This window comes from Antechinus flavipes, chromosome 4, assembly GCF_016432865.1.
Source record: "Antechinus flavipes isolate AdamAnt ecotype Samford, QLD, Australia chromosome 4, AdamAnt_v2, whole genome shotgun sequence".
Lineage (NCBI taxonomy): Eukaryota > Metazoa > Chordata > Mammalia > Dasyuromorphia > Dasyuridae > Antechinus > Antechinus flavipes.
Window position 1 is genome coordinate 287854881 of NC_067401.1, and position 21789 is coordinate 287876669.

Below are 21789 nucleotides of genomic sequence, written 5' to 3' on the forward strand. Positions count from 1 at the left end.
TTAAGAATCCTTGGGCGTAGCTTCTGATCTTGAGTACTGCAGCACCAGAATGAACACCATCAGACCTCTCTGGCTGTTTTTGTCATTACTTAGTGTGGTGTAAACTTCCTGGTTTTTGCTGTATTTGGCATGTGGGAGCTGGATATCTGCTATTTTTTCAGAGAGTTCAAAGATTTTATATTTTAGTTTAGGAGAATGTTCCCCCTTTAACTCTTCCACCAAGATGCTGGAATTTTCCTGCAGATCTCTTGACACTGTATGAGCATTAAGAGAGTACACAGACTGCTCATTGGTTATTTCTTGCTTTTGATGCATGACTGATTTAGCTCCTTTTCCAGTCATACCTTTCCTTTAAAGTATCTTCTATGCCACTTCTCCTCCTATACATATTCACCAGCAATATGCTGAAATCTGGTCAGATCCATCTTTCCTTCCATTCCCATGCCAGAATTCTTCAGAATTTGCCATACCTCATATCCCACATTGAACCATTGGAGGAATATTGTTTGTTTTTTAAACTAACATCATCTATGTTTTATTGTAGAATGATTTTTTAAAATATTTCTTTGTTTTTAATCTGGATCAACCCACCAGAGTGTTTTGCATCAATGGTTATATTAATGACGTTTTTCGCCATCATGAATTCTATAACATTGAGCAAGTGCTGTAATCTGAAAAAATGTCTTCCCAAAGAAAACTGTTTATTAAAAAATGAGTTTATTTCAGGGAGAAACTTGGGCTCATTATATTTGCTTTATTGTTGTTAGGTCATATGACGCTTTATGACCTCCTTTTGAGGATGTTTTTATTGTTATTGTTGTTGTTTTGATAAAGATACTGGAGTAGTTTACCATTTTCAGCTCTTATTTTACATATGAGAAACTGAAGCAAGCAGGGTTAAGTGGCTTGCCTAGTGTCATACATTTGGTATGTGTCTGGAACTAGATTGAGATTGGAAAGATGAGTTTTCCCTACTGCAAGCTCAGTACTCTTATCTATTGCACTATTAGGCTACACAGTTTCCCAGTGACTGTCCAATCTGCTTTGTCCTTTTAAATTCTGGGTCCAGCTCATTGTCTGTGACAGTGGTGTCAAATTCAGTTAGAAATATGGGCTTTCAAGTGACTTAGACAACTACATATTCATATCATCTATGTTTAATTACATTTTTATTTAGTTGAATAATTCCCACTTGCATGTTAATTAGGTTTGGATTGCACCCAGGAATGTTCCAGACCCAGTATTTATGTGTTTGACACCTGTGGTCTAAGATATATTTATTAATGAACATCTCTCTCATAATGTTAAACATATAGTGTTTCATCAGCAAGACAGAAAGGTGTCATAATCTTTAGGATACAGCAGCAAAGCAAAAGTAATTAATCTTATTTAATGTGATAAAATAATTCCAATTTCTGATGTTGAACTATATGGTGGTGAGAACTTTATTTTCTGTCTTTGGTAGGTGTTAACTAAAACACCCATTGAAGTAGATACCAGATCATATTTCTATGGGGATCAGTGTCCACTGTGGACAATTGATTGACATCTGTATTCCTCAAGCCTGGTGAGAAGTGCGTGGCACTCTTGTAATACATGTATGTCCTTCTCAAGAAACATAGGTATGACTGCTTGATCCTTTTGTTAATAAACACAAGATGATGCTCATCATAGGCATTTTGGTGCTATTAAAGAGCATGTCCAATAAAGTACAAATGAAGAAGGGATTCCTTACCCGTGGTGAGGCACAATGGGTTTTCTGGTTTGTGGATAATATTGTATTGATTAATATCAAGTTGTAGAACCCTAAAAGATCTTCTATATGAGTTTTTTGAACCCTCACAAGTATTTGGCTTAATTGTACAAAGGGGAAAGAAGTGGATTAAAAACAAATTGGAACAGTAATCATGTCAAAGAATATATTTTAAAATTCTGCATATTAGTCTATCCTCTCTATCATGAGATGAGCAAAATTCTTTTTTACTAGTACTTTGGAATCATGGTAGATCAGTTGGTTGATTAGAGTACTTAATGTGTTTGGACTACAAAAAAATTAAAGTGCATTATTAAAAGAGTTCATTTATGAATACTTTTTTTATTTTAGGTTATGTTAAATGCTTCAGAAAACTGAAATAATGAATTCTAATAAAAGCAGTTGTTATAAGAGATTCTACCCTGTACTTGCTTTGGGATAATAAAAAGAAAAGTGCTCTCTTGATAGGATTATTTTTTATGTCTGTTAACACAGGGGGGAAAAAAATAGTTACATAGGTATCTATCCATTACTGTTTTATTTAATTAATCTGGTGTTAGTGATTTTTTTTTAAAGGAATGGGGGAAAGTGTTTTAAAGGGCAATGAAAGTCTCAAACTCTGTTTTTGAAGTGAGCCATATGGAGTAAAACTAAAAAAGTAGTAGGATTAATTTAGGGTTCAGAATTCTACTTTAACAAGCATAGTCTTAAAGACTCTTATTTAAGACTCTAAAGAATCTTATTACTATTCAGAACCTTGATTTAAATAAGATATAAGAAAAGAGAGGAAACTTATAGCATAAAAATAATGTATAACAGACATATGGTGATCACCAAGACAATATAAGAAACAAATAGACGATAAACAACATATATCATCACCACTTCAAGGAAGCACCAGCATCTGAATTCCAACATCTGGGAGAACCTGAATCACAGCTATTAAGAGCCTTAAGTGGGAAATAGTGTTAGGCAAGTGGTACCAATCCTCCTGAGTTCTCAAAGTCTCTTTCCACCAATAGACTGAGAAGGCATGCTAAATATTCTCAGTTGGCAAATGACCCTTGAGACAGAACAACTCTCTCAGGTATAGAGATGCTCTATTGCAAGAGGTCCATCAAAGAGAATTTTTGTTTATTCCCTTAGGAGGATTGTATATACTCCAGGAACTGGTCAGGTTTCTGGAGTTAATAGGGGCCTGCTATAAAGGATATTCATTAATAAAGGCATCAGGAGGATGGCCAATCCTTCTAATGCGTCCTGAAATTTATCAGATAGCTAGGAGTGCTTTTCAAAGTTCACAGCTAACAAATTTACACAAAGGCATGCCTAAGATTCACTGGGATTCCCTACAAAAGTTATATAAAAGCCTACTATAGAGGACTTTGGATGATGTGCTGAGGGCTTTATATTTTATCTTGGAGGCAGCAGGGATCCACTGGATGTTTTTGAGCATTGTTTTAGGGAAGAATTTTTTTGTTTTTTGTGTGGAGAATAGCTTGGAGAGGTGTAAAAATGGAAACTGGGAAACCAATAGGAAGCTATTAAAATACTACAACTGAGAAGTGATGAGAGACTACTATAGAATTGTGATGACGGCGTATTTTAAAATCAGCCGGAGTCAGGAATTCAGGTTAAGGGAAAATCTTCAAACTTTATTCTCTGTGGAGGTGAAGTGCGATCATGATAGCAATGTGTGCAGCCTGGATAGGACCTAGCCAGCAGTCTCTTTCCACTTCTCTCTCCGGCCCCTCTGCCTCCACCCACCAAAATCGTCATCTCCTATACAACACATCAGGACTTGCACAAAGAATGGGTGGGGGCCATTGTTTCTCCAAGCATATATATTAATAGAGTATGGTCCAATTATTAGTTAGCCTCACTTGCTTGGGACCTCAATGCATCAACTCGAGCTTCAGCCCATTACATAGAATGATGCCCATGTGAGTTAACTAGGGCAAAAAATGTGAGAGTAGAATCAACCAGACTTGGCAAAGGATTAGACATGGATGGTAAGTTAGAAGGAAAAGTCAAAGGTAAATGTGAAGTTTTGAACCAGCATGACTAGAAAGATTATATACTAATCTGAGAGAACATCAGTGACTGGAGATTGGTGAGATCAAAGATAGGATCTAGATGAGATAATCAGTTCTGTTTAGAATGTATTGTTTCAGCTGTGTATTAGAAATCAAGGGGTAGACATTTAATAGTGAACCAGTACACCAAAGTTTTAGGGAAAAGTCCCAGAATGAAGGAAGCCATGGGGGGAAAAAAAAAAAAACATGCCAAGGAGAAAAGGAAAAGTTCATTTAATAAAAGAAAATTGAGAAATAATCAAACAGGTAAAGAATAGAAAACCAAAGGAGAGCAGTATCACAGCATCCAGAAAAGAAGAGGTTTTTGGGAGGAGAGAATGATCTTTCCAATTGGAAAGAGCAGTTTCAGTCTAATAAAACCATATGGATTGTGAAGGTCTAAAAAGCAAGTAGATAGTGGAAATGGAAGCAGAAAGTATAAATGTTCTTCCACTTTAGGAATGAAAGGAAAGAGAAGGGTAGGACCATAGACTGAAAGAATGGTAAAATCAAGTAAAGATTTTTTGTTTATTTTTTTGAGGATGAGGTAGATAAGGCAAATTTGAAGATAAGAAAAAGGGAGAAGGAGAGAATAATATGACAAGCCTCTAGAGGAAGTCAGAGAAGATAAGATTACAAATAGTTTCAACTTCTTCAGACACTGGAATGGTAAAGAAGGTGAGTGAGGTTGCAGAGATGTGAAGCAAGAGAAATAGGGGAACTTAGGATCAATTGCTTGGCTTTTCTTAGAAAAGCAGAAGACAAGCTTATTTGCCCATAGAAAAGAGATCAGGGTGGCATTGTAGACTTGAGAAAAGAGGTTTGAAATTGCTCCTGAGGGATTAACAGAGGAGGAAGTAAATTGCTTAAATAGTCCCATTTCAGAAAAAGAAATAGAACAAGCTATTAATCAACTCCCTAAAAAAAAAAAAAAAATCCCCAGGACCAGATGGATTTACATGTGAATTCTACCAAACATTTAAAGAATAATTAGCCCCAGTGCTTTATAAGCTATTTGAAAAAATAGGAAATGAAGGATTCCTACCAAATTCCTTTTATGACACAGACATGGTACTGATACTTAAACCAGGTAGGTTGAAAACAGAGAAAGAAAATTATAAACCAATCTCCCTAATGAATATTGATGCTAAAATCTTAAATAAGATATTAGCAAAAAGACTACAGAAAATCATCCCCAAGATAATACACCAGTATTAATCAAGTAGGATTTATACCAGGAATGCAGGGCTGGTTGAATATTAGGAAAACTATCAGTATAATTGGCCATATTAATAACCAAATTTTAAAAACCATATGATCATCTCAATAGATGTAGAAAAAGCATTTGATAAAATCATCCATTCCTATTAAAAACACTTGGGAGTATAGGAATAAATGAACTTTTCCTTAAAATAATCCGTAGCATCTACTTAAAACCATCAGTAAGCATCATATGTAATGGGGAGAAATTGCAGCCATTCCCAATAAGATCAGGAGTGAAACAAGATTGCCCATTATCACTGTTACTATTTAATATTGTATTAGCTCTGGCAATAAGAGCTGAGAAAGAGATTAAAGGAATGCGAATAGGCAATGAGGAAACCAAATTATCATTCTTTGCTGGTAATATGATGGTATACTTAGAGAACCCCAGAGATTCTACTAAAAAGTTATTAGAAACAATCCACACCTTTAGCAAAGTTACAGGATACAAAATAAACCCACAAAAGTCATCAGCATTCTTATATATCACTAACAAAACCCAACAGTTAAGTTACAAAGACAAATTCCATTTAAAGTAACTACTGATTGTATAAAATATTTAGGAATCTATCTGCCAAGAGAAAATCAGAAACTTTATGAGCAAAACTACAAAACATTTTCCACACAAATTAAGTCTGATCTAACCAATTGGAAAAATATTAAATACTCTTGGATTGGGCGAGCAAATATAATAAAGATGACAATACTACCTGAACTAATCTATTTATTTATTTATTTTAAAATTAATTTATTTATTTACCAATCAGACTCCAAAAAACTATTTTGATGACCTAGAAAAAATAACAACAAAGTTCATATGGAAAAACAAAAGGTCAAGAATTTCAAGGGAATTAATGAAAAAAAAAATCAAATGAAGGTGGCCCAGCTGTACCAGATCTAAAATTATATTAAAAAGCAGCAGTTACTAAAACCATTTGGTATTGGTTACAAAATAGACTAGTTGATCAATGGAATAGATTAGGTTCAAAGGACAAAACAACCAATAACTTTAATAATCTAGTGTTTGACAAACCCAAAGACCCCAGTTTTTGGGATAAGAACACATTATTTGACAAAAATTGGAAATTACTATGGCAGAAACTAGGCATTGACCCACACTTAACACCATACACCAAGATAATGTCAAAATGGGTTCATGACCTAGGCATAAAGAATGAGATTATAAATAAATTGGAAGAGCATAGGATAGTTTACCTCTCAGACCTGTGCAAGAGGAAGGAATTTATGACCAAAGAAGAACTAGAGATCATTATTGATTACAAAATAGAAAATTTTGATTATATCAAATTGAAGTTTTTTTACAAACAAAACGAATGCAGACAAGATTAGAAGGGAAACAGTAAACTGGGAAAACATTTTTACAGTCAAAGGTTCTGATAAAGGCCTCATTTCCAAAATATATAGAGAATTGACTCTAATCTAAGAAATCAAGCCATTCTCCAATTGATAAATGGTCAAAGGATATGAACAGATAATTCTCAGATGAAGAAATTGAAACTATTTATAGACACATGAAAATATGCTCCAAATCATTATTAATCAGAGAAATGCAAATTAAGGCAACTCTGAGATATCACTACATACCTGTCAGATTGGCGAGAATGACAGGGAAAGATAATGCAGAATGCTGGAGGAGATGTGGGAAAACAGGGACACTAATACATTGTTGGTGGAATTGTGAACACATCTAGCTGTTCTGGAGAGCAATTTGGAACTATGCTCAAAAAGTTATCAAACTGTGCATACCCTTTGATCCAGCAGTGTTTCTGCTGGGCTTATATCCCAAAGAGATACTAAAGAAGGCAAAGGGATCTGTATGTGTCAAAATGTTTGTGGCAGCCCTTTTTGTAGTGGCTAGAAACTGGAAAATGAATGGATGCCCATCAATTGGAGAATGGTTGAGTAAATTGTGGTATATGAACGTTATGGAATATTATTGTTCTGTAAGGAATGACCAGCAGGATGAATACAGAGAGGACTGACGAGACTTACATGAATTGATGCTAAGTGAAATGAGCAGAACCAGGAGATCATTATATACCTCAACAACGATACTGTATGAGGATATATTCTGATGGAGGTGGATTTCTTCAACAAAGAGATCTAACTCAGTTTCAGTTTATCAAGGATGGACAGAAGCAGCTACTCCCAAAGAAAGAACACTGGGAAATGAATGTAAATTGCTTGCATTTTTGTTTTTCTTCCCGGGTTATTTATACCTTCAGAATCAAATTCTCCCTGTGCAACAAGAGAACTGTTCAGTTCTGCACACATATATTGTATCTAGGATATACTGTAACCTATTTAACATGTATAGGACTGCTTGCTATCTGGGGGACGGGGTGGAGGGAGGGGAAAATCAGAACAGAAGTGAGTGCAAGGGATAATGTTGTAAAAAATTACCCTGGCATGGGTTCTGTCAATAAAAAGTTATAAAAAAATAAAAAGAAAAAAATGAAAAAAAAAAAAAGAAAAGATCGAAGCTCTCTCTCCTGCACCTTACATAGGTGCAGAATGTGTTTAATAGTTTGCTTCCTTATGTTTATTTAGAGTTTCTCTAGCTCCTTGCAAATGATCTCTTTTTGGAAAAGTACCATGTAATGTGCAAAAAAAATTATGTTCTCTAGAGGTCCTATTTAAAAGATATATAAATTATTAATTTTTTTTTAAAAAAAGAAAAGAAATTTCTCCTGAGGGTATCAATCAAGAGAGAATTAAAAAAAGAATTTTTAGAATATAGCAACTGGGACCTAACTTAGATTAAATCAATAATTTTAGTATACTTAGTTAACAAAATTTCTTTATTTCCTCCAAAGGAATTCATCTGCACCAAAGTTTGAAGGTTACTGATCCAGGAACAAGACTACTGGGTAGTGATCAATGATGAAGGAATATGTATAGTTGAATTGCTTAACTGCTATCCAGATAGAAGAGAGAAAAATTAAGCTAGAACTGAAGCAATGAATAAAGAATTTCTTTTGAGAACCCTTAAATTAAAATAATAGAAATTAGAGAGGGTTCTTTCCCATGATCTCAAGAAAAGTATGCTTTTATATTACCTTATAATCCTTGGAATCAGAGGGTTTGAGTTTGAATTTCTATTAGTCTGTAAAATGGGAACAATAATAATACACAAGTACTTTGTATCTCTATTTTCTCAATTATTAGTGTCCTTCATCCTCTACCATCAAAACCATTGTTTATTTTTAGGTATTAGAATCTTCATTTGTGAACATGTTGTTGATCAGTAAAGTGTAATTTAAGGCCAGGGTTTGTCTCAATTTTGTATTGGTATCTGTAATTTAGCACAGTTCCCAGCCATAAATAAATTATATTTAAACAAGGATTATTTATTGAGTAGCTGATATACTGAGAATACAGAAGTTTGTTTCAAGAAGACTGCATTCATTTGAGAGAAACAACATCTATACATTTAAGAAGCATAATATCTTAATGGGTTGGGAGAAGGAGCATATGATTGCAGAGTGGGTGGCTAGAATGGTCTCATGTAGGGGATGGTACTTGAGTTAAATTTTTTTTTTTAATTTTCATGAAATTTTCCAAGTACATGTAAAGATAATTTTCTTTTTTTTTTCCTCCTGAGGCATTTGGGGTTAAGTGACTTGCCTAGGGTCACACAGCTAGGGAGTTAAGTGTCGGAGATCAGATTTGAACTCAGGTCGTCCTGACTTCAGAGCTGGTGCTCTATCCACTGTGCCACGTAGCTGCCCTGTAAAGATAGTTTTCAACATTCATTTTTGTAAGACTTTGTGTTCCAAATTTTTCTTCTTTCTTCCCTTCCCCATCACAGCAAATAATCTGATATTGGTTAAATATGTGCAATTTTAAAAAACATTTCCATTTTTGCTATGTCCCCCCCTCAAAAAAAAAAATAATAAGACCAAAAGGGAAAAAATCATGAGGGAAAAAAAGAAAACAAACAAAAAGATAAAAATACTATGCTTCAGTCATTCTCCAATTGATAAATGGTCAAAGGATATGAACAGACAATTCTCAGACAAAGAAATTGAAACTATTTCTAGCCATATGAAAAGATGCTCCAAATCGTTATTGATCAAAGAAATGCAAATTAAGACAACTCTGAGATACCACTACACACCTGTCAGATTGGCTAGAATGACAGTGAAAGATAATGCAGAATGTTGGAGGGGATGTGGGAAAACGGGATACTGATACATTGTTGGTGGAATTGTGAACACATCTAGCCATTCTGGAGAGCAATTTGGAATTATGCTCAAAAAGTTATCAAACTGTGCATACCCTTTGATCCAGCAATGCTACTACTGGGCTTATGCCCCAAAGAAATACTAAAGAAGGGAAAGGGACCTGTATGTGCCAAAATGTTTGTAGCAGCCCTGTTTGTAGTGGCTAGAAACTGGAAAATGAATGGATGCCCATCAATTGGAGAATGGTTGAGGAAATTGTGGTATATGAATGTTATGGAATATTATTGTTCTGTAAGAAATGACCAGCAGGATGATTTCAGAGAGGCCTGGCTAGAGACTTACATGAACTGATGCTGAGTGAAATGAGCAGAACCAGGAGATCATTATATACCTCAACAATGATACTGTTTGAGGATGTATTCTGATGGAAGTGGATCTCTTCGATAAAGAGAGCTAATTCAGTTTCAATTGATCAAAGATGGGCAGAAGCAGCTACACCCAAAGAAAGAACACTGGGAGATGGAATTGCCTTGAATCACCACAGTTGTTGAGAAAAGCCAAGGCCATCATAGTTAATCATCATATAACCTTGTTAATGTTTTCTTGGTTCTGCTCACTTCATTCAGAATCAGTTCATGTAAGATTTTCCTGGCTTTTCTGAATTCAGTCTTTGAGCTAAACTTTAAAAGAAACCTGGATTCTAAGAAGTGATGGTGGCGAAAACATGCAAACATTAGTAATGCTTGTTGGATAATTGACTTGGCATGGCTATATAAATGGGAGTTATTGTTAACATTAGGGTCACTTCCTCTACTCTTCATCTGTTAGAGCATGATCTTCATTGGCATCTAGAGCCTGAAATTTCCATCATGTCTTGATCAACCACCTAGTAATAAACTTCTGAAATAGGCTAGTTTAAACCAGTAAATTAACTGTCACTTCACTGGGTTAGTTGAGATACAGAAAGATATATGTGTATCATTTCAGCAGCATCTCCAGGGAACAATGAGTCATTGATCTGAATCATTACCTGTAATATTCTCTTTTCTCTATATAATCGTTCTCTATGAGCAGGTTTCTTGGGGAGCTTCTGGGAGCTTCAGTTTCAGTGTAATAATCACCTCAAATGCAGTCAGGAGTTAAAGTCCAAATCCTTTATTGTCTCTTTCCAAGCCTTATCTCTTTCCTGGGCCCAGTTAGGTTTCTTAGAGGCCTAGCTCTCTCCTTGGTTCCAAGATCTCTTGCTGCTAGTCCTTTGCCTTTGCCTCTGCTAGCTTCAGTCCCTCGTTCCTAATGTCTCCAGCCATCACAAAGATTGATATTGGAATGAATCTGACTCCTCCTCCGAGTGGGCTTCTCTTAGACTTGTGAATCTTCTCCACTGAACCCTGACTTGTGAATCTCCCAAAAGTCTCCAGTGGGCTTATGGGAGCTCCTCCTTATATATATCCTCTCTTAAAGGTGTGAACTCCAAAGGTGTGAAACATGTACATAAGCATTGTTTGTATCAATTACAGTGACTTAGCACCTTGTTTCAAGTTCTGGCCCATAACAATTACCTAAATGTCTCTGATTTTGTATAAAGTAAAATAGGGAAGTCATTGGCTTTGGTACCATTTAACATTTCTTTTCTGCTATAAATTTTTGCTTTGCTTTATTTTAGTTTAAGATTTTACATTGCAAAATAGTTGCCAGTTTTTGTCTTTTCTTACTAGGAATTCCAACATAAATAAAGTCATGTTGTTGGTTCTTCATTCTCAAAGAAGACCATGATATCAGAGAGGTGATGTCATGGCATGCAAGTTATTTGGATTTTAATGTGGGAGGGCTGTGCAAAGTCACCAGCCTCATTTTCTCCAACAGGAGAAACATCTCATCTGGGTCCAGTGGCTAAGATGTAGATCAATTATATCTAGTTGAGATGGCCCTGGATACCATTGGCCTTTTTAAGCTTTACTGAGGCAATGTCAAGTCAGTGATTAAGGCCAAATAAGAAATGAAGCAGAGATTGGCCTCTTTTACCTAATCCTTTTCTTCCCCCCCATAAAAAAATTCATTGTGGGAGGGAATGATCTTCATGGTTTCTGGCCAAAAATATATATTATATTGCTATATGTATTCACTCTGAGACAATCAATGCTTGAATAGTGACCAAGTGGGGATTAGTCTGGCACCTATTGTTGTCCAATCAATCAGAGCCAGAATGATATAAAAGGCATGGTCCTTAAGGGAAAAAAAAAAAAAGAAGAAGAAGAAGAAACTAGCCTGTAAACACCAAGATATCTTGGGATGTTTCAGAGATCAAAATAAAGATATTTATTAAAGTATGTAAGTATTCAGTATTAATCTGGATTTTTATTTAAATCTCTAGACAGGTCTGTTCACCAATACATTTGTATTATATTCCAACCACAGAAAGGGTCTTGGAGATTTTTTGGTCCAACTCCTTGTTTTGAAGATGAAGAAAATGGAGCAGAGATAAATGACTTGCCTGAGGTCATATATCTTAGCCCCCCAAAAAAGCAAAGCAGAGACTAGCTTTTCTTATTCTTAGTCTAGTGGTATTTCCACTGTTATTACAGTTCTTCTCCCTTCCGTATCTTCTCCCATGTGATGTTTATTTATGATCTTAAGTTACTATTCCTTGGAAAACTCATTCATGGTGTTGGAGGCCCTAAAATAATTCTTTTGTTATCTCTGCTTTCTATTAATTCTAGCAACTTTTTTGCTTGTCCTTCTTAATCTGTTTTGTCTACAATCACATCCATGCCAAAGAAGTATAAAATTGAGGTGGCATTCATTTTAAAAAGATTTCAAAAGCTTTGCCAGCATTAGGGTTGAGGAAAAACAGTTGCCTTCTTCACTTGTACATTAGAACAGGATAAGATGATTTCCAAATGCCTGGGCTTCTTAACAGACAGCTCACCTCAGGAAGTTATCTATTAGTGTACCAATTAGGTTGTCCATCTGTTGTCTTCCATGCTCACTATGTGACTGACCTACTTGCCTTTAATGGTTTTTACATATGAGAAGTAATATGTTGTCATTATATGCTACATTGTACTCCTACCCCATGCATCTTTTCATTTTCCCCTTTGAGTTATTTTTAATTTTGATTTTTCCAAAATCATGGTATTCTATTATTTGTAATCATAATATTCTTTTTTAAACTTTATTGGTTCCTTTTATGGTTATATTATAGTTATTTCCCAATATATCTCTTCTTTTTCCCCTATCCAACTTTTTAAACAAAGATTAAAAAAGAAAAGAAAGAAAGGTATGAAGACCAATGGTGGGGGAGTACAATTCAGGAAAGCCTGCCATTTATATAGAGAAGAGGGAACAACAATATATAAGAACAAGAACAGGTATAGGGTAGAAGAAACTGACTTTGAGTTCAAGCACCAACTCTGGCACATACTGGCTATGTCTTCAGAAAAGTCAGAGGCAACTAGTGGATACAAAGTTGGACTTGGAGTCAAGAGAACTTGATCAAATCTTTCCTCAGATACTTACTACCTACATAACCATAGGTAAGTCATGTAACTGCTGCTTGTTTCAGTTTCCTCATTTGTAAAATGAGGGTGCTATATTATTGGAGTATCAAATGAGATTATTTAGAAGGTCTCCCAAAAGACTTAGTGCAGTAATAAGCTTTTAACTGTACTAAGACTTCTGCATTGCCCTGTGTAAAATACTTAAAGTCTTTACTTAAATTTTTGTTTCAATTCAAATTTATTATTTATTTATTTTTGGCATTCTTTTCTTTTTAAATTTTGAGTTCCAGATTTTCTTCCTCCCACCCTTCCTCCTCCATAGAGGAGCCAAGCAAAATGCTATCAGTTATAATGTGAAACATGCAAAATATATTTCCATCTTAGTCACATTCCAAAAAAAAAAAAAAAGAGAGAGAGAGAGAGAGAGAAAATTATACTTTACTTTGTCCTCAGAATTCATCAGTACCTTCTCTGGAGGTGGGTAGCATTTTTTTTTTTTTTAATTATGGATCCTGCGCTTTAAATGATAGCCTCCTATGCTACTCTTAAACATATCCTCCACAATGGATTTACTTGATGTGCTAAGGGCTTTCTTTTAACTTTCTTGCCATTTCCACATCAGTGTAACACATAGACTTGTTTGTTGTTTACCTGTTATTCTTGATTAATGACAGCCCAGTTTCTTTAATGGTTATACATCTCTTTTGGTGTATTCTAAATACTGCTTCTTGTGTACAATTATTTGTTGGCATTATGTTTCAGCCAATCTATGCCTCCTGTACCCATCTCTATCACACTTTGAATAAGTGACCTATAACTTTGTCTTGAGAGGTTGATATACCATAATTGTATATTATCACTGGAAAAACATTGTTGTCAGTTCATTTATTCAAAGCATTTATTAAATAAATAATTTGTTCCAGGCATTGTACTAGATGCTGGAGATACTAACAAAATGGATCATATTCTTAAAGAACTTAAATTCTATGACAAAAACAATATATACATAGAAATAAATGTGGTGTAATATCAGTGAATGAGAGAGTGCTAATAATAGGGAGTATCAGGAAAGGTTTTGTGTTGAAAGTAGCTCTTCAGCTGAACCTTGAAGGGCACTGGGATTTGAAGAGGTGAAGGTAAAGAAGGGAAACATTCCAGACATGGGAATAGCCTGTAGAATAACCCAGATGTAAGAATGGAACATTGATTTGTGTGGAATAACACATAGACTATTTTAAATGGAACATAGAGTGCATTTGTGAGAGGAAACAAGTGATAGGAAATCAGTTTGGTTGGAGCCGCATTGTGAAAAACTTAAATGTCAAACAGAAGAATTTGTATATAATATTAGAGGCAAAATAAAAAAGTAAGCTTTTGTTTCAGAAGGAATCTTGGAGTCATTAAAAACACTATGTAGTTTCTCAATTGCAATACTGCTTTCTTCCATAATGTTAACTTTAGATGACTGTTGTTGTTGTTGTTGTTTTTAAATCATTTCCAGTATCTGGCTAAGATTTATATATTGATGGAAGATGGGAAATTATCTTTTTAACATTTTTCTCAACTACATCTAAAAAAGATTTTAATATTTATTTTTTAAGAAGGTGGGTTTCTCCCTTTACTCCTTTAAGAAACAAAATTATCTTTGTTATTAATCATTCAAAAAAAATCTAGTATTATTTTAACATATGTTTGAGAGACATTTTGTTATTGCAGGAGGAATTTTACCCCAGTATTTTGCTGTACAGACTCATCGATTTTTCATTATCCACAAAATAACAAATATATCTTGTACTTTGGTTACCTTTTTAATCAATTATGGTACTGTTAAAAATGTAGTATACTATAGAATATCATTTCTAAAAGACTGACATATAGTATCCTCATAATTTGACCAAGGATTTCCTCAATATGTATGTAGGCTGTTCTTGTAAAGATTTTATAAAAACTGAAAAGTAGGGCATATGGGTCAGTCAGTAATTAATATGTACTTGATCTCTTTTTGTGGGTAGGAATAATGACTTTGTTTTTTTCCAGCTGTTTGGTACTTTTCCTTCTTTCAGATGTCTTAAACATTGTCACCTCCAGTCTTGTTTCTTCTGAAGCCTAGCTGTTTTTTGAATTTTTTGTCATCTTTACTATTCTTCCTAACATAGGGCATCAGCAACTGTGATGTTAAAGTACAGTTGTGAATGATGGAAAAAATAGTCTAAGAAAATTTGATAATTTTTTTCATTATCTTTTTGCTGTCCTGCTTCCAGTTTTATCCATAAGTAATTTTGGAAAGATCTGGTCTAATTCGTTGTCTTCCTAGAAAAGTGTGACCCTCCATTTCTCTGCCTTAATTCACCCTTACACTTTTTTCAATAATTTGTTTAGATAGTATTTATTGTAGTTGCTTCAACAACAGATCAAGAAATTATAGTTCCTCCCTTAATAACAAGTTGTTTTCTGTCAAGATATATTACATTTCATCTTTTGTAGTATTATTTGATAGTTGCCATATCCAGTACCGCTCAACTGTTTTTATTTTTTTTTAATTGTCATGATATATAGGCATGAAGCTTATATATTTTCTACAACCCTTTGGCCTCCTTCATTTTTTATTTCTTGGCCATATGTTCCAACAGATATTTTGTTATTTTTGTACTGAAATCACAGAATACTGAAGTGTATATATATTGATTTAATTTAGAAGGTCTTATAATTTATCTTTCTCCTTGTTATCCTTTGCAAGAGATGTTAGTATGTAAGTTACAATTATGTTCATAGGGCTCTTTTTGTTTTCTGCTCTTCATGAATACTACAGTGTGAGATGACTAAATGTCTCTTCAAATGATGTTTTTCTACATGATAAAACCAATTCTTCTAACTCTTTTCAAAGCAAATCTTGCAGTAAGCAACAAATTTCTTTTGTCTTTCGGTTTCATTTGTGAGAATGTTAATATGTGTCTGATTCGGTTCCCCCCATTCTAAATCCTGTTGGAAACTGGACAGTCATTTCACATCTAATGCAGCAAGAGTTAATGTTGTAATGTTTATTGACTAGCTGAAAATTGACATTCTTAGCCACTTATCAAAATTACTTCCTTGCTTTATTAAGCAGACTTTGAGGCTATGACACTGCAAGCCTCTTTGCTTTTATTCCAGTTATAAAATCTTTCCCAAAGATTTCTCAGACATTTAGGTTTTATATCCAGATTTGTTCTAACCAGTTGTTTTTATAGCTAATCAAGACTGTATTCTAATTTGCTGATAGTGAGGTAGATTTTCATACTGAAACCAAATGCTTAAAAGGTTATAGTTTGATTAGATGTATCTGTAAATGAAAGTTTGATTGAATTACTTGGAATGAGCCAAGCTTACCAGACTTTTTTTTTTTAAATCAATTTAAGGCAGAAGGTAAAATGACAAATGATAAGATGAAACTAGAATGTGAATTTTTCAATATGATCATTGTACTTTCTTGCTATTCAGATTGAATAGCTTCTTCATCTTAATGCTGGAATCTTCAAACTTCCATTTTCTCCAAGGAATCCTGGAATTTCTAAAGGAAAGAAAGACTTGGGAGAATTGAAATTCAATAGTTTGGTCATCAGAATACCATCAGAATACAGCCAAAAAAAAAAAAAATCATTTCTTGCTATCATGCATATAACTAATTCTTTAAATTGTATTTTAATTCCATGTAATATTGCAGTTTGGACCAGAAAATCCCTTTAGGACTCAGCAGATGGCTGCCCCTAGGAATATGCTTTCTGGATATGCAGAACCAACTCATATCAACGATTTCATGTTTGAACAGCAGAGACGCACTTTTGCAACCTATGGTAAGACTTAGAATTTAAACTAATTAAAATAGTGTTTATTTCTTAATGATAGAAGAACAATACCTGTTTGGTTTTTCACCTACAGTTCTTGACTATCATAATTTATTTCATATATCAATTTTATTAAATTTTTTTAAACTGGGAAATAAAGATTTATTAGCATTTGCAAATAATTGTTGCTAAATTCTCTGGAGTTTACTAATATATTAACTCCCATTGTGGCTTAATAATTAATAATTGCTTAAGATAGTGTGGAGTAGTGGATAGAGAGCTGGCATAGGAGTCTGGAAAATTTGGGTGTGACGTGAACTGGCTCTGTGATTCTGGGAAAGTTCTTCAACTTCTCAGAGCTATGCGCAACTCTATTCCTATATATTACTAAGAAGATATTGGTCTGCATGGATAGAAAGTTTTTCATCCAGGAGTGGTGAATCACAATATTGGAATTTAAAGCCATTTCCAGACATCCAAATTAAATTTCCTTTCAGTACTTACGTGATATATTGTCATACATAAATTGAATAACTTATCTTATTCTTCCTTCTGAAAAATGAAGTTTAGTAATCTTTCCACTCAACAGTTTTTAGGTTTCAGCTGTAGTCACTTTAATCAATAAGCACCTGTAAATTTATAGTACATTTTACTAAAGTCTGGAAAAAAGACAAATATTAAACTTGTCATAGATTTAACATTGTGGGGATATGATGTATACACAGATAGTTGTACAAAATAACACATGCATATGAAAGTACAGGCACCATAATCTATGATAAGGATAGGTTAATTTCTAACCAGAGAGGGAATTAGATTAGAATTTGTGGATGAAAAGATATTTGAGCGAGGCTTTACTGGAATGATTTTTGTTGTCATACAAAGACGAAAGCCATAGTTCTTATTTCAGATGCCTCAATAAGTTCTGAAAGAAGTATTCAGCCCTATCCATCATTAATTCCCTCTGTTATAAAATGCAAAGAAGAATAAGCTAATGAAATAGCAGAAGTCAACCCATATCTAAATTCTCGTATATGAAATCTGATTTAGTTTATTAGTATTTACATTCAAAGTTTTTTTTTTTTTCCTTGCTGCACAGTATTCTTGGAAACCATGTCATAATGGAGGGTCATGTTTTCAAAAGAACTGTTGTACACTTGATCCACTGTCAAAAAACCTGAATTTAAACCCCAGCTACTCTAGTACCTAAATGTTTGACCATATTTAAGTCACTTAAGTATTCTGACCCTCAGTTTTCTCATCTATCAAATGGCAATAATAATTGCCTTGCTCTTTTCCCTTAATATATTTTCCCTTAGTAAGCAGAGAGAATCATTCCCTTTTAAAATGAGCTCAGAAACTGCCTTATTAAAAAAAAAAAAAAAAAGCCTTTGATTCATCTCTTATCACTAGATGGCGCAATGTCTAATGAATGGTATGAAGTGTAAGTACTCTTTGGCAAATTATAAAATCACGAGGGTTGTCTTTGTTGTGACAAGAGTTGAAACTTGTAACAGTATAATATGGAATTGCTAAATAATTTAATGAAAGTTTTAATTCTATCCTTTTTATTTTTTCAAGAATTGACAATTATATCATGATTATATAATTTGAAAATTTTAGGTAAAAATTGTAATTTCTCCAGTTTATCGGATATTTTAAATTTGTTTAACATTGGGCCTATTTTGGACAAATTGTTTTAAAAAAGAAAAAGGAGGTAATAGAAGTATTTTGGTTTGGGGATTGTTAAGTACATAAGACAAGCTTTAAAAAAAAAGAAAAATTATGCATATTGATAAATAAGTAAGCTATTCATTGACTAAAGCATGGTGGAATGGGGGGAAAAAGTCAAAATTCTCTAAGGTGTACTTGAGATAAGAATTTTGTTTTGTTTTGATAGTGAAAGAATTATATTGTTCTCTACTCACCTTAAGAGAAAAATTAAATTTTTGACAAGGGAAATAAAAATAATAACAAATAAGAGAAGAATATATAGTGGATTTTAAACTCATCTGAATAATGACACACTGTTATCTAAATTAATTTTGTGGTTGTTACCACACAAGACTTATGTACTCATATGTGGCAGGTTAAGCTGGATACTTTTCTGTTTAAGAGTAGTTGTTTCGTAAAATTGACAGAGGGGAATTAAGAAATATTTTATCTTACTTAACTGAATGGTCATTGAATGAATGGCAGGCAAGAGAGTTAACAGAATAGAGGGAACTTTATATCGAATCACAAAAATGGCACTGGATTTGGAATCATAAGACCTGGGTTCAAAATTACCTTATAATTATTTTGTCCATATACTTAATATATCTCTTGTTAGACTATGAGATCTTTGAGAGCAGAAGTTTTGATTTTACTTCTTATTGAAAGTGCTTAATACAGTGTCTTGCATATAGCAAATACTTAATAAATTATTGTTGGTTGGTGGATTTCATTGCTTCTGGCTCTGCTTCTTATTTTAGTACCTATGTAGCCATGAGTCACTTAACCAATCCAGGCCAGTTTCCTCATCTATAAGATTAGATGATGATCTCTAAGGTCTAAATTTATGAACTTGTTTTCTTCTATGCAGAAAAGTTAGAAAGAGGGTACAAAAAAGAAGGGGGATTATGATAGTGGTGAACAGAGAAGAGGGAATATATCCCTTTCTTCTAGACAGGCACTGTAGCAGAATTTAGGGAATTCATGGAGGCAGGAAGAATCAGAAAACCCTCTCATTTTCTCACCCGAACTTTAGTGTACAGGTATGTATGTAGAGAAAGATCAATTTTAAAGGCCAGTTTACTTCCCCTACAAGTCTTTATAGTTGTATTATTTTGTTTTGTTTTGTTTTTTTAGTTGGGGTATCAGCTTAATTTTTAACTTCATTAAAGTCGCATTCAAAAAGTTTCATGTACAGTAAAATTTTCTGTACATTAAAGGAAAGAAAGACTAAATTGACTCATGGGATTTGAACCTGTGATTTCAGGGATTCTACTCCAAAGCTGCTTTCCTACCATCAAGCTATCTCTTCTGGCTAAGAAAATATTTTAATGCTGAAAAGTAAATGCAAATGAACTAATAGCCAGGTGGTTGGTTCTATTCTAGCATGTCAAGAGGGTGAGTTTTGCACCTGTACCATTTAGCTTATTAAGAACCTATTATCAAGTATATTTGACATAATTATTGATTCTCTGAGAAAGCAGAATCTTTACTGAATAAACTTTAGCTGAGGAATAAAAATCATCTTGCATATGTCCACAAAGGTGCATACTTTTATTTTTCCTAACTCTAACCCCTCCCTGTCTAAAAAATATTTATTTAAAAATATTGCATGTACAATATTCCATGTATGGAAACAAAGTATAGCCTTGGTAATTTACGATATTGGAGATTAAGGTGTCTTTAGAAGGTGGGGTGGCATATGCTTAAAACAGATTTTTATAAAATATGTTACTTTTTATTATTTGGACCTTTTTTCCTTGTTCCCAAACCCTCTGTAGACCTATAGGTAATTTAGTTTTAAGTTAGTCACTTACCACTGAAATATCTCAAATTTGGGGTGATTACTACTATATTATAGTAGTAATCTTTTAGGGTAGAAAATGAAGGGTTATTCTTACTAAAAATAGAAATGAGTTTTTGCCAAAATGTAAACTATTTATTTTTTTAAATTTCTTTTTCCCACCCTATTTCATGTAAAGAATTTTCTTTAAATATACTTGCTCTTTTTCTAACTAAACTTTAAAGTGATATTTATCAGTGAATAATTAAAAGTGATTACTATTCTATGATTGACCATTTTTTAGTGTATTCATATATACATATATTGCTATGCTATTAGAAACTAGACAGAAATTTAAACAACCAGCAATAATTTTAATATTTTTAATATGATTGATTTCCTGAAAGAATAGTTTCCATCTTTTTCTGCTATAGTCTAAAATAAGAATTTTGATTATGAATTTAAATAGAAATATATGACAGGGAAAGATGATTGCTACTAAGTGAAGAGAATGCATTTTAGTTGAGGAAATGGGATGTGAAAAGTTATTCATGCAATTATAAATTACAAAATTATGACTGGTAAAAAATTCAAATGACAATTTGCTCCCTTTTTAACAATTTAGGCTATGCATTGGATCCTTCATTAGATAATCATCAAGTTTCTACTAAATATATTGGCTCTGTAGAAGAAGCTGAAAAAAATCAAGGTACATTTTTAATATTAAAATTTTCATGCTTCATTATATCATAGATATATAATTTTGTTGTGTGGTATTGACTTTCTCTAGTTTAATGGATGGTCTTTAAGAATTGTTGTAATAGAAAAATTCATCAGCCTCATGATGAGCCTCTCCAAATTTAGGCTAGAATTTTGGTAATAAATACCAAGTCCATCCTCAACCCCATGATGTTTGAATGTACATGATTCTAAATTGGTCACTCCAGTTTTGTAGTAGTAATAGAGTAATTAACTGATTTTGGAAGGTGTGGTTACATTTAAGGAATTTATTTTTTGTGTGATATAGGGAACCAACTGCCTTTTTAATAGTAATATATATCTCGCATTTCCAAGTGCCTTACAAGGAGGGAGAAATGGCCTGGATATTTGAAAAACTCTTCAATGTTAACAGGACATGTTTATCTCTATAGTGAATAATTAATATAATTTTTCATATTTTAAAAAATCATCTTGCTCCAAATTTTTACTAAAACATAACATTATATCCATTTTCTTCCTTGGAATATGTTGCAATATAAAGTATCTATGTCACCAACAATCCTTTTAATTCCTCTGCTCAGTTCTACTTTTCTAACCTCTTCTTGTTCTCATCTGACTCTCAAATATAGAATCTTCTTCCCCTTCTTTCTAATTTGTTGCATGTTTATCTCGGTGCAGATACCTTTTGTATTTTGACCTTTCCTCAGTCTCAGTTTCCACATGGACAAAGACAGTTTCAGGTCTGGTACAGTTCCAGTTCATCCATGGCAAATGTACACTCTTAGCACTAGATTTAGGATTTCCCATTAGAAGATGGAAGATTTCTCTGTCCCCCACCTCCTAGAAATAACAATGGCTTCATTCAGCCATCCTGACTTTACAGCAATTCTATTTAAAGGTTTGGTCATCAGGAAAAATAAAATAATCTAATGCTTATTGGATTGCATTGACTATGA

General features: G+C 33.5%; 1 protein-coding gene across 1 annotated transcript in view; it reads left to right on the forward strand.

Moving 5' to 3' along the window:
• CDC40 (cell division cycle 40) overlaps positions 1–21789 on the forward strand; it is a 62675-nt gene that overhangs the window by 20487 nt on the left and 20399 nt on the right. The window contains exons 3-4 of the mRNA XM_051997534.1: positions 16497–16626; positions 20739–20822. Of these exons, the coding sequence (XP_051853494.1) occupies positions 16497–16626; positions 20739–20822 (214 nt within the window). The remainder of the gene's footprint in view (positions 1–16496; positions 16627–20738; positions 20823–21789) is intronic.